The 14,576-nt window shown below is 42.0% G+C and overlaps 2 protein-coding genes across 2 annotated transcripts in view; one reads left to right on the top strand and one right to left on the bottom strand.

Moving 5' to 3' along the window:
- The window catches only part of LOC111970299 (haloacid dehalogenase-like hydrolase domain containing 3), a 354,076-nt gene that overhangs the window by 11,483 nt on the left and 328,017 nt on the right, over positions 1-14,576 (top strand). The window lies entirely within an intron of this gene.
- Positions 8,136-14,576, bottom strand: part of LOC111970707 (green-sensitive opsin-2-like) — a 29,021-nt gene continuing 22,580 nt past the window's right edge. Inside the window, exons 5-8 of the mRNA XM_070445833.1 lie at positions 10,405-10,441; positions 9,370-9,569; positions 8,579-8,770; positions 8,136-8,225 (exon numbers count right to left, since the gene is read on the bottom strand). Of these exons, the coding sequence (XP_070301934.1) occupies positions 8,136-8,225; positions 8,579-8,770; positions 9,370-9,569; positions 10,405-10,441 (519 nt within the window). The remainder of the gene's footprint in view (positions 8,226-8,578; positions 8,771-9,369; positions 9,570-10,404; positions 10,442-14,576) is intronic.

Raw genomic sequence — 14,576 nt, 5'->3', positions numbered from 1 at the left:
CTTTCTTTCCTCTCTATAAGGTCAATTTTGATAAAAGCGAAATCTTACCGTTGTCTGTCTTTGACCATCATACCATCAATCACAAGTTTCCTTTTAGATGGTCACCTATGGGCTTCACATATTTGGGCATAATGGTGGATGGTAATCTGAACAACCTCTATAAACTCAATCTGGCCAGTTTGTTGCAAAAGGTGGAGGGTGACCTTTGTAAATGGATGGACTTACCTCTCACTCTACTGGGTAGAATCAATGTAATTAAAATGAATGTCCTGCCCAGATTTCTATATCTGTTTCAATCTCTCCCTTGATCTGTTCCCGCAGCATTCTTTTCCTCTCTCGACAAGCTGAGCAGACGGTTTATCTGGCACGGCAAAACCCCTAGGGTTGGCCTGGATAAACTGACCCTTGATTACAGTCAAGGGGGCTTAATCCTCCCCAATTTTAGAATGTACTACTGGGCTGCACAGTCTAGGTTTCTGGCTCAGAGGTTTGACAATGGTCCCTCTCCCTCATGGTTGAACATTGAAAAGCTTGAGGTAAATGATGACACTGGGGCAGAATTGTTCTACAAATGGGACAGAAAATCTATAAAAACCATCACAGACAACCCTTTAATCATACATTCTGTCCTGGCATGGTGAAACCTGCATGAGCTGTTCGGACGAGGGGGATTCCTTTCCGCTAAAACCCCTTTATGGAACAATAGATTGATTCCTATGTTTTTCCAGAATAGTAACTTTAGACCATGGTCTGATAAGGGGATCACTCTTCTGGAACATTGTTACGAGGAGGGAGTTCTTATGTCTTTTGATCAGCTGAAACAGAAATACCACTTGCCTAACAGGGACTTCTTTAGCTACCTACAACTACGAAACTTTATTAGGGTGACTCTCAAGGGACAATGGAACCTACCTAAGATGTCACATATTGAACAACTCTGCCACGCAGACCAACCACTGTTCAAGACCATTTCCCGTGTTTACGATGCTCTTATGTCAGGACTAACACTGCCTGGGCTAGATAAACCCCGACTTAGATGGGAAAAAGATCTGGGTATTGATCTTGATGAGGGTCTATGGAGTGACCTATGCAGGGATGGTGTTACATCCACATTGAACTCCAGATACAGACTGATCCAGTTTAATTTCCTCCATCAGCTCTATATCACCCCATCTAGACTGCACAAGTTCAACCCTGATATCTCCTCCCTATGTTTTAGATGTGACTCAGATGAAGGAACATTCCTCCATTCCACTTGGCAGTGTTCAAAACTACACGGTTTCTGGCAGGGGGTATGCGATACCATATCCTCAAATCACGGGGTTGCATTCCCTTTAGACCCGGAGGTCTGTCTACTGGGCAACTTTACTAACACCAATCTTAGGCAAAGCCATACTATAAAGCTAACAGAAATATTGCTAGCGATTGCCAAGAAATGTATTGCCTTGAAATGGAAATTGGATTCCTCCCTGCCAGTTGCAATGTGGCTATCAGAAGTTAATAGTTGTATCCCACTGGAGAAAAATACTTACTGCCTGAGGAATAAGTTAAAGACATTTTACAGAATTTGGCAACCTTTTATTGACTATATGGAGATTCTCCCCCCACATCACATTGATTGAATCTCTATATTATCCTTATATAATGTTTCACACGTAATGTATAATATGTAGCCTACGGCCATATGACCCAATGTCTCATAATTTTTTTTTTTAATGTATGTTTGTATATATAATTATAATTTGTTTTATTTTTTCTTTCTTTGTTACGCTCGTCTGTTACTGTCACTTTGTCCTATTGTTGTCTAATATCTTTTCACTTTTGTCTTGAATGTTCTTAATTGGAAAATGCAAAAAAATAATAATAATAATAAAATAAACACAGTGGGAATTATGAGCACAATAGCTGGCGGTGGCATGAAATGGCTGGTTTTTGATGAAGTTGTAGGTGTGACAAATGCTTGACAATTCACTGGCCAATCAATGTGTTCCATGGCTACTGCGTGCGGTTGTCTCAAGTTGTGTAGGTTATTGACAGTCTTTGCATTGTCATCAACTCCAATTCTGCTGTGGGGCACGGAATACTCTCGTCCTAGTCCATTGTATAATAATACAGTTTATTTAACAGCATAGACTACAGTAACAAATAATAGGAATAATATAATACCTCCAGTTTTTGCTAAATATGTTTGGAGTGCTGGCAGTCAACATTATTGTAATTGGCTTCCACAAGCATACTGTATAATCTTTACACATTGCACTTCTCCTGAAATAAAAACTACTAGGCTCCCCATGAAATGTATTGTCGGCCTATGTGTGAGGCTCGCTCCCAATAAGCAAGATATAGGCCTATCCAGGCACGTGCACAGAGAGGGGTCTACCTGTGCCCGAGCACCTGTCCCTTTGCCCTACCACTCTCCAAGATAACTTTTTTGTTGTTGTTGTTCCGAACCCACTGCCCCCAAGTCGTGGTGATGTCGTCAAGTTTACCAACCCCCCCACCCTTACCCCGTCTGTTGGTCTGCCCTGTACGGAGCTCATGTGCCCCTGGTTGTGCATTTTTCCCATTCTGCCATGTACGGAGATTGCGCACGCCCGGTATTCATGCATGCATGGCTTGAAATGCGATCAACGGTCGAGTGTGTGTAGCAAGCTACCTATATTTACAGCGTCAAAATTTGGTCTGGTTGGCCCATATCCTAAGTGCAGCAGCACTTCATAATTTATTCAATCATTTTGAGCACCTGCCCCTTGCAAGGTCTGTGCACAGCCCTGGGCCTGTCCACTGTTGATAATGTAGCGACCCTAACCCAACACCTAACAACCTCTTGCCTGAACGATTAAGGTGTTGGCTTGACAGTCACTGGACCCGGGTTTGAGTCCCAGTCTGGGACACCCCCTGAATATGCTACAATATGGCATTATAAGGCTGAATTAATTAAATACGTTTGGAGGAGCGCGTCTTTGGTAACTGGATGACTGGGGATGGATACAAGTCAAATTAAGTGTGCAGATCGGCCTATGTGAATTGTGAATCATGCATGACTAAAAAAGCCTCACTAGTGGACCATTTAGAAAACTTTAATGCATAGGCTACTTGACTAATAAAAAAGACACCCAACATAGCCTTCATTGTAAAAGGGTAAGAGTAACCTACGGAGAGCTTGGTTTTTAATCAAATGGAACAGAAAACAAGCAATTGTTAGAAAAATAACTTAAATGTTTCTAAATACAAAGGTCACCGGCATCATCTCATCTCTCCTTCCATAATGGACACATGATGTAGCCTTCATGTTCTGTTTTTTTAATGACCCAAAAATAATAACAGGAGCTAGTTAAAACAATGTACAACACATAGACAAAAAGAGGATGTCCGCTCACTGAATTGCCGCTCCAAAACTTGAGCTTTTAAACAACGCTTTGGCGATTAAGATTTATTTCAAAGCACTCTTTCACGAGCAAAACCCTTTATTGACTGGCTTGGAAACTTGGCGAATGGATTGGGCACTTAGCACCAGCTGAAAATAGAGCCCTAAATGTTCCAGAAAAAAATGTATTGAGACAGCCCAAATCCACAGTGTTACTCCAGCCTACAGGGAGAGCCAGACACCGTAAGAAGACTTTCCATGACTACACTCCTTCAGTGGCTTTCAAGATCCCTCATCCCTGAGAACTTTTCCCTCAACCAACATACAGTAGATGGTTCTTATTAGTGCCACATTCAGGGTTACTCTGTAGCCTGTAGATGGTACAAGTCACCTTTAAAAAAACGTCTGCTGCTTTCAAGATCCCTCATCCCTCACACCTTTCCCACAACCTACAGAGATGGTTCCTATCAGTAGCCAGCATGGGGTACAAGCCGTATTTAAAAAATGTTTGCTGCTTCAAGGTCCCTCATCCCTTACACCAGTGGTTCTCAATCCTGGTCTTGGGGACCCAAAGGGATGCACATTTTAGTTTTTGCTCTACCACTACACACCTGATTCAAATCATCAAAGCCTTTTGATGAGTTGATCATTTGAATCAGCTGTGTAGTGCTAGGGCAAAATCAAAAATGTGCATCCCTTTGGGTCCCCAGGACCAGGATTGAGAACCACTGCCTTACACCTTTCCCACAACATACATAGATGGTTCCTTTCAGTAGCCAGCAGGGGGTGCAAGCCACCTTTAAAAAACATGTTCTGCTTTCAAGATCCCTCATCCCTCATACATTTCCCACAACCTACATAGATAGTTCCTGTCAGTAGCCACCAGGGAGTGCAAGCCACCTTTAAAAAACAAGTGCTGCTTTCAAGATCCATACACCATTACAAAACACAACAGTATGTAGTCAGGTTGGTTTTACCTGTAGCAGCCTGTAGGGGTATTAACCACCTCTCAGGGACATACATACCCTTCAGAAAGTATTCATATCCCTTGACTTATTCCACATTTTGTTGTGTTACAGCCTGAATTGATTTTTTTTTTCACACAATACCCTATAATGACTGGGGCTCCCGAGTGGCGTGGTGGTCTATGGCACTGCATCTCAGTGCTAGAGGCATCACTACAGACACCCTGGTTTGAATCCAGGCTGTATCACAACTGGCCGTGATTGGGAATCCCCTAGGGCGGCACACAATTGGCCCAGCATTGTTTGGCTGGCGTAGGCCATCATTATAAATAAGAATTTGTCCTTAACTGACTTGCCTAGTTAAATAAAGATACACATTTATTGGAAATGAAATACAGAAATATGAAATTTACATAAGTATTCACACCCCTGACTCAATACATGTTAGATTTTTTTTTAAACTTTTTTAAAATTTCACCTTAACCAGGTAGGCTAGTTGAGAACAAGCTCTCATTTACAACACCTTTGGCAGTGATTAAAGCTGTGAGTCTTTCTGGGTAAGTCTCTAAGAGCTTTGCACACCCGGATTGTACAATATTTGCACATTCTTTTTTTATTCTTCAAGCTCTGTCAAGTTGGTTGTTGATCATTACTTGACATACATGTTCAAGTGTTGCCTATCACCCAAATGCAGACTGTGTTGAGGTAACAATGTTTATTACAGCAACAGGGGCAGGCAAACGACAGGTCAAGGCAGGCAGGGGTCGATAATCCAGAGTAGTTGGGCAAAAGTACAGGACGGCAGGCAGGCTCAGGGTCAGGGGCAGGCAAAGTGGTCAGGTAGGCGGGCTAAGAGTCAGGACAGGCAAGGGTAAAAACCAGGAGGGTGAAAAAAAGAGAGACTGGAGAAAAGCAGGAGCTGAGACAAAACGCTGGTTGACTTGACAAACAAGACGAACTGGCAACAGACAAACAGAGAACACAGGTATAAGTACGCAGGGGATAATGGGGAAGATGGGTGACACCTGGAGGGGGGTGGAGACGAGCACAAAGACAGGTGAAACAGATCAGGGCGTGACAGTTGCCATAGATTTTCAAGACAATTTATGTCAAAACTGTAACCAGGCAACTCGGGAACATTCAATGTCATCTTGGTAAACAACTCCAGTGTATATTTGGCCTTGTGTGTAGGGTATTGTCCTGCTGAAAGGTGAATTTGTCTCCCAGTGTCTGTTGGAAACCAGACTGAACTAGGTTTTCCTCTAGGATTTTTCCTGTGCTTAGCTCTATTCCATTTATTTTCATCCGAAAAAACTCCCTAGTCATTGCTGATGACAAGCATATACATAACATGATGCAGCCACCACCATGCTTGAAAATGTTATGTGTGGTACTCAGTGATGTGCTGTGTTGGATTTGTCCCAAACAGAACGCTTTGTATTCAGGATATAAAGTTAATTTCTTTGCCACATTTTTTGCAATTTTACTTCAGTGCCTTATTGCAAACAGAATGCATGTTTTGGAATGTTTTTCTTCTGTACAGGCTTCCTTCTTTTCACTCTGTCATTTAGGCTAGTATTGTGGAGTAACTATACTCAGTGTTCTCCATTAAATTCTGTAACTGTTTTTTTACCTATCTTTGCGAGGCATTGGAAAACATATCTGGTCTTTGTGGTTGAATCTGTAGTTTAAATTCACTGCTCGACTGAAGGACCTTACAGATAGTTGTGTGGCGTACAGACGTGAGGTAGTCATTCAAAAATTATGTTAAACACTATTGTTGCACACTGAGTGAGTCCATGCAACTTATTATGTGACTTGTTAAGCAAATGTGTACGCCTGAACTTATTTTGCCATAACAAAGGGGTTGAATACTTATTGACTCAAGACATTTCAGCGTTTCATTTTGAATTACATTGAAAAAATGTCTAAAAACATAATTCCACTTTGACATTATGGGGTATTGTATGTAGGCCTGTGACACGGAATTTATATTTAATCTATTTTAAATTCAGGCTGTAACACAACAAAATGTGGAAAAAGTCTGACGGCACTGTACATGTTGTACTTCAGCCTGTAAAGAGGTTGGCTGGCTGCCCGGCCACTGCCAGATTCATACATCTCAGTATCTGACTTTGAACCAAATGGTCTGGACAGCCAGGCAGGTTGCTATTTAGTTTGAGGCCATTGAGTAGTTGCATGATTTAACAATTTATTGTATCCCGTTTTGATATGGATGATATTTGCCACATTCAGTTTGTAGAAAAACTTAGACAATATTATTTTCCACTAGCTGCAAGCATATTTTGTTTACTTATTTGATGCCTTGTTGCATACCATTTTTACAATTTTTTATATCTGTAATGCTTTGTCTTTCACTTCTTTTCTTTGGTGTGAATCAATAAAACCTACAACCTTGTAATTGACGCTAATCACATATAGTTTGCAGATAGAAGCTTATTATTTGTAAACATGTAAACAAGCACTATTTATTTTTCAATTCAAACTGGTTAAACCGTTTCCTGAGTGAACAAGTTGCTTACAATGTTAAACTTCCTGGCTTCAATTCCTGCAGAGAGCTTCACGTATACCAAAACAATGCTTGCACTCACTGTACTTTAGGTGGCATATAGATATTGTGGTGAAGTTTCAGTGCTTGTAGTGGCACGTATGGTAGGGTACACGTACCTTACTTGAACAGGCTTTGGTATTCCTGGTAATGGAAAATCGAATTAAGGCCCAACAGGTTTTGCAGGGGCTTGAGCAAATTAGAGACTTGTTAGAGCATTGCAGGTGCCACTCTCTATGAGAGGGATTACACGAGGTGACTTCAGCCTAACAATGTTACGGTAAGCCGTCCACAGTGGGAGACGGTGAGAAAGGTTGTGCATTCTCACCTGCCACACTTACCCCTTGTTTGCACAACATGGGCCTCGGAGGCTTTAACATCTGTTAATGTAATAACTTCTCTAAAAGTAATAACTTTTTAATTAATAATTTAATAAAACCGGTGAAAGTAATAACTTGCAGGATAATGTCATCAACATGTTGAACAGATAACATAATATATTTGTCTGCATAAGTCCTTATGTTATCCGGTGGCCATTACATTATCAGGTGAGTAACAGCCTTTTTTAAACATTTTATTCAGTATTATTTCCCTGATTTTGATGCACCTACCGTCCTACACCAATTACAAACACACACCATCATGACACAAGGCGAGACCCAGATGCAGACACAGGAGGTAAATGGTTGGAGTTAAGATGTTTAATAATCCAAAAAGAAGTAGGCAAGAGAATGGTCATGGACAGGCAAAAGGTCAAAACCAGTTCAGAGTCCAGGAGGTACAGAGTGGCAGAAAGGCTCGAGGTCAAAGCAGGCAGAATGGTCAGGCAGGCGGGTACAGATTCCAGAACAGGCAAGGGTCAAAACCGGTAGGACTTGAAAAGAAGAATAGCAAAGGCAGGAATACGGGAAATATCGCTGGTTAACTTGGAACATACAAGACGAACTGGCACAGAGAGACAGGAAACACAGGGATAAATACACTGGGGAAAACAAGTGACACCTGGAGGGGGTGGAGACAATAACAAGGACAAATGAAACAGATCAGGGTGTGACAGTACCCCCCCCCCCCCCCCCCCCCCKCCAGGGGTGCCACCTGGCGTCCTACCTGGGCGCATACCTGGCTGACCGGGGTATCAGCGGTGYAAATCGGTGATGAGGGCCGGGTCCAGGATTTCTTTAGCAGGGACCCAGCACCTCTCCTCCGGGCCATAACCCTCCCAATCAACCAGGTACTAGAAACCCCTGCTCCGTTGTCGAATCCTCAGGAAGCGTCTCACCATATACGCTGTCTGGCCATCGATGACCCGGGGGGAGGGATGGGCCTGGAAACAGAAGACAAAGGACTGTGAGACACAGGCTTAATCCTAGACACATGGAAGGTAGGGTGAATACGGAGGATACGGGGTAACACAAGACGGACAGCAGTGGAACTCAGGACTCTGGAGATGGGAAAAGGACCAATGAACCGCGGAGACAGCTTGCGGGACTCTACCCGAAGGGGCAGATCCCGAGTGGAAAGCCATACCCTCTGCCCAATGCTGTAGCGGGGAGCTGGTGTCGGGCGACGGTCCCCTTATCAACGATACCTGGAGTTGGTCTTGAGAATAGCTGCCCTGGCTCTTCTCCAGGTATGTCGACAGCGGCGGACAAACATCTGGGCCGAGGGTACGCTGACCTCCTGCTCTTGTTCCGGGAAGAGTGGAGGCTGATACCCCATGGAGCACTCGAAAGGGGAGACTCCTTTGGCAGAACAGGGAAGGGTGTTCCGGGCATACTCCACCCAGACCAACTGACGGCTCCAGGTAGTGGGGTTGGTTGAGACCAGGCATCTTAAGGTGGTCTCCAGGTCCTGATTAGCTCGCTCAGACTGGCCGTTTGGGGATGGAATCCAGAGGATAGACTGGCCATGCCCCAATAAGTCTTGTGTGGCTTAATTGGTAGAGCATGGCACTTGCTTGGTAGAGCAAGTTGACTTTATTAAGTTTCCATTAGATGTAGCAGTAGAGGAAGAGTGGTCTGAGGGTAACTATTTATGTTTTTTGTTATGTGGTAGACAGATGTATATGAGTTGTGTTGGTTGAATGAAAGGTAAAATTCATGCCAAAAGACTACAACAGCCCGGCCTCCAACCGCAAAGAACTACAGAGGGTAGTGCGTAAGTTCCAATACATCACTGGGATCAAGCTTCCTGCCATCCAGGAATTCTATACTGTTCTCTCTGCTACCGCATGGCAAGCGGTACCGGAGAGGCAAGTCTAGGTCCAAATGGCTTCTTAACAGCTTCTACCCCCAAGCAATGAGACTCCTGAACAGCTAACCAAACGGCTACCCGGACGACAGTATTTGCATTGATCCCCCCCCATGTTAACGCTGCTGCTACTCTTTGTTTATTATCTATGTTATTTATGTCCCTAATCTATTTACATGTCTGTCCTTAATCAGTTTAAAGGAGGAAATGTTGTTTACTTGTTGAGCAAAATCAAAGCTGTAATGCATCCTGATGTCTTTGCTTGCTGGTTCAGTAGGGGCCCCCAGAAACAACTGCAGGTCTTGACAGGTGGTCTTGCAGTCAGCAACCGTCTTCTGGTAGACAGACAACTCACTCTGAACAAGCAGGAGATGCTGCTCTTGCTTCTTCAGCTTGCTTTTGATGTCTTCACTATATTCTACAATGTAGAAAATAGTACAAATCAAGAAAAACCCTTGAATGAGTAGGTGTGTCCAAACTCTTGACTGGTACTGTATTTTTGATGAATGCATTTATTTTCCAGAGCTACATCTCAAATAATATATGAAACATATACAGCAAATTATTACATATTCAGTCAACAAAATAATTGAAAGCCTTAAATTGTCAAACCTAATTGATAACGTCCATCCTGACAACATGAGTGGAATTCATTAGAGCTTGAATTGTAGTCATTCAATTCATTTAAATGAGCGAAATGGGTAAAGATTCCACCGTGAACTTGAGTTCAGAGCTTCACTTGAGTGACAGAGCTTCACTTCCGCAGAGAGTGTGTGACGGACCAGGTTAACCTCATACTCTGGCCTCCATCCTGATAATTGGCTTTAGAGCCTGCCGTATTGTGTGTCAGGTAAGTCTTCCTGAAATCGCTTAGCAGTGTCACTGCTGCTATCAGCCAATAAAGACATAATCCTGTGCAAAGATATGTCTGCCCCAGCAAAGGAATCAAACAATAGCAGAGGAATAAGGGAGACATAGGACGTAGGACGAAGTCAAGCCATTTTAACAAACTCCAGGCGTTTACATTTGTTGGATGACATGAAAATAGAGCTCTTTGACCACACACATCAGTGGTGGGTTTCATGTCGAACTAAGGATGCATACGCAGAAAATAACCCCATACCTACTGTAAGGGGTAAATATTAAATGTTAGCGGGCTATTTTCCTTCCACTGGTTCTGGGGCACTTGTTAATGGCAACGGCATCATGAATTTTACCCAGTGCCAGAACCTTTTAACCAAAAATATGGTTGCCTTTGCAAGGAGGCTGAGACTTTGCCGCAAGTGGATCCTACAGCAAGACAAAAACCCAGACAAAAACCCAGAGCACACATCAAAATCCACAAGGAAATGATTAATTGACCACAAAATCTACATTCTGCAATGGCCATCTCAGTCTCCAGACTTGAACCCCATTGAAAACCTGTGGTTTGAATTGAAGAAGGCAGTCTAAGCCCTTAGATCGCAATATCTACTAAGCTGACATGTGGAATTGTTTTAAGATGGTCATAAAATGTACCTTTTTGCCATTTGATTTTGAAATGTAGAACCCCTGAAGGCCAACATTTGGTTTCAAAAATGTTTTGGGTGCTGGAAAATTGAATTTGGTCTTTACTGCTATAGCCCATAAATAACACATTCATAAATGGCAAACACATTTTTTAATTAATAAAAATAAGGTTTTGAAGTGTCTGTCCTAAATCTGAGAGATGTAAGAAAACTCAGGAAAGGTTTTAATTATTATTATAAAAAATGTTTAACCCATGTTAGGTCACGTTATTTTTGGCACATTTTACCTACTACGCACTTTTTTGCCATTTTTACAGCATGGTACTTGGTTACATTTAGCCAACTCCCCAGATGTTTTTGTACGTCATACAGCAGAACAACTGACACCTTTGTTTGTGAGAGTCTCCCCTTTCGATATTGGTGACATATTAGTTTGTAGCTACAATGGTTTGGTCTAGACAGTAGAGAATTCAGATGACTGCTGTAAAGCTTGTTGATGTCATAGAGCCAAACAACTGACACTGTAATGTTCGTGAGTCTCCTCCTTTGAAATTGGTAAAATATTTGTTTGTAGCTCAAAGGTTCGGGTTTTACAGAAGACTTCGTGATGATTTTCTGGTCCATTTGCAGAAAAAGGCACCTTTCACAAGCCCCATGTTATGGAATAGGCACAAACTTTATATAGGAGGAAAAAGGGGAGCTATTCTATATTCAAAATGATGTCACGTGTGACGCATGGGTGCATCAATCGACTCTAGGGCTTTTTAAGCGCAGACAAAATATATCAAGGATCTGTAAAGATTCTGTATCGAGGAATGGTCTAATGGTTGACGTTGAGACTGGTGTGTTGCGGGTACTATTTAATGAAGCTGCCAGTTGAGGACTTGTGAGGCATCTGTTTATCAAACTAGACACTCTAATGTACTTATCCTCTTGCTCAGTTGTGCACCGGGGCCTCCCACTCCTCTTTCTATTCTGGTTAGAGCCAATTTGCGCTGTTCTGTGAAGGGAGTAGTACACAGCATTCTACAGAACTTCAGTTTCTGGCAATTTCTCGCATGGAATAGCCTTCAGTTCTCAGAACAAGAATAGACTGACGAGTTTCAGAAGAAAGGTCTTTGTTTCTGGCCATTTTGAGCCTGTAATCAAACCCACAAATGCTGATGCCCCAGATACTCAACTTGTCTAAAGAAGGCCAGTTTTATTGCTTCTTTAATCAGCACCACACTTTTCAGCTGTGCTAACATAATTGCAAAGGGGTTTTCTAATGAATAATTAGCATTTCAAAATCATAAACTTGGAAACTTGGTGCCATTGAAACACAGGAGTGATGGTTGCTGATAATGGGCCTCTGTACGCCTATGTAGATATTCCATAAAAAATCTGCCGTTTCCAGCTACAATAGTCATTTACAACATTAACAATGTCTACACTGTATTTCTGATACATAAAAAAAAAAAAAAAAAACTTTTATTTCAAACCAAGGACATTTCTAATTGACCTCAAACTTTTGAACGGTAGTGTATATACAGTACCAGTCCAGTTTGGACACACCTACTCATTCAAGGGTTTTTCTTTATTTTTACTATTTTCTATATTGTAGAATAATAGTGAAGACATCAAAACTATGAAATAATACATGAAAATATGTAGTAACCAAAAAAGTGTCAAACAAATCAAAATATATTTTATATTTGAGATTCTTCAAAGTAGCCACCCTTTGCCTTGATGACATTCTCTCAACCAGCTTCACCTGGAATGCTTAATAAACAGTCTTGAAGGAGTATCCACATATGCTGAGCACTTGTTGGCTGCTTTTCCTTCACTCAGCGGTTCACCTCATCCCAAACTATCTCAATTGGGTTGAGGTTGGGTGATTGTGGAGGCTAGGTCATCTGATGCTGCGCTCCATAACTCTCCATATTGGTCAAATAGCCCTTACACAGCCTGGAGGTGTGTTGGGTCATTGTCCTGTTGAAAAACAAATGATAGTCCCACTAAGCGCAAGCCAGATGGGATGGCTCATCGCTGCAGAATGCTATGGTAGGCATGCTGGTTAAGTGTGCCTTGAATTCTAAATAAATCACAAACAGTGTCACCAGCAATGCACCCCCACACCATCACACCTCCTCCTCCATACTTCATGGTGGAAACCACACATGCGGAGATCATCCGTTCACCTACTCTGCATCTCACAAAAACACGGTGGTTGGAACCAAAAATATCAAATTTGGACTCATCAGACCAAAGGACAAATTTCCACTGCTCTAATGTCCATCGTTCGTGTTCCTTGGCCCAAGTAAGTCACTTCTTGCTATTTGTGTCCTTTAGTAGTGGTTTATTTGCAGCAATTRTCAACCATGAAGGCCTGATTAACGCAGTCTCCTCTGAACAGTTGATTATCGCTCACTCTGAACAAGCAGGAGATGCTGCTCTTGCTTCTTCAGCTTGGCTGATTTAACAGTTTATGGCAGATTGGCATATCTGAAGACCTGATAATTGTTCCTTTGGCACTGCCAGCACAGGTCTGTCCTGGGCTTAGTGCTTGAGATGTAGGGCAGCAATTTTCTCCATAGATTCCTGAAGGAAGACAGCCCGACTACACGTAACTCTGGAAAATTCAGAAATAATGTGAGATAAATAAAAGTTGCTATATATAGCAATCAAATGGAATTCTGAGATAACATTACATGTAATGATAGCTAGCGACCCAGGCCTTCTAACATCAGCTAGCTAGCTAACAGTAAACTTTAACTTGCAATGAAAACAACTTTCTGACAAAATGAGAAATGCATAACATCTGAAACTGTAGCTAGACTCTTACCCATATACATAGGTGAACGCTTCACGACAGACTGCAACCCCTTTCATTAAATAAGACGTCCTGTGTCGTTTCTGTTTTGTTTGCACAGCTTGCTTGGCCCATTGTATGAAGGCAATCTTGTTCACACTGACCATGTGCAATGCCATATGAATCATCAGATCTTTCCTCCTCTCTGTCACGGATGCCATGGTTGCCTTCAGTTTGAATATGTAATCCGGATACAGGTGTTTTATACAACAGCCTTCTGTGTTCTCTTTTCGACTCCCTCTGCATTTCAATCAAACGCCAGAATTCTATTAATCTCCTTATCATACTCTGCTTCTACCAGACATTCCACTGATTTCAAAACTCGGTCAACTTCCTCCGTGATAACAACACTGTTGATCGTCGTTTCTTCCCCATCACTGTCATCAGAAGACTACAATGTCTTCTTCAATGAAAATGTTTTTACCTAAATCTGAGATTTCCTCATCGTCTGATTCATTTTCAGTCAGAGAGAGTCACCATGACATGATAGTCCACCAGAATGTAGTCCATTTGATAAATTCAGGGCAGCAATGTCATTGAGAGCAGTAGCAACACATTTGCAGTTCTCCATGGCTAACGTTATATATTTAAAAAAAAACTGCAGTAGAAAGGATTATCTATGCATTACGACCAGCTCATTTCATAGACAGAAGATGCTACATGACAGACCAATCTGAAACTCATCTCTCGGCATGTCCAGCCCACTCATTATATAAGCCAATCATGGCTAGCGGGAAGGTTCCCATTTCTTTCTGTGGCTAAACCAACTGGGCTTGTAATTTAACAACTTTATTCGTATTTAAAGATGGCATACAAGTTTGTTAGTAAGGTAGATGAAAGTTCAAATGATTCAAAGGCATTTCTGCCCCAAAAAAAGCATTTTGATAAAAATAAAAATAAACGTTCAAATGACTCTCCTGTGAAGTCGTGACTTGCGACATACACCAAGTTTCCTGAAACGGTCAAATATGGAACGCCCTGAAGCCCAAGACTCCCCCTCCCCCATAAAAAAAAGTTGACTCTTGGAACTATCTTGTTTGAACGACTTAGTATCTCGTTAAAATGA

This window comes from Salvelinus sp. IW2-2015, linkage group LG11 (genome assembly GCF_002910315.2).
Source record: "Salvelinus sp. IW2-2015 linkage group LG11, ASM291031v2, whole genome shotgun sequence".
NCBI lineage: Eukaryota > Metazoa > Chordata > Actinopteri > Salmoniformes > Salmonidae > Salvelinus > Salvelinus sp. IW2-2015.
The sequence above is the reverse complement of the archived record's forward strand: the minus strand, read 5'-3'. Positions and strand labels throughout refer to the sequence as shown.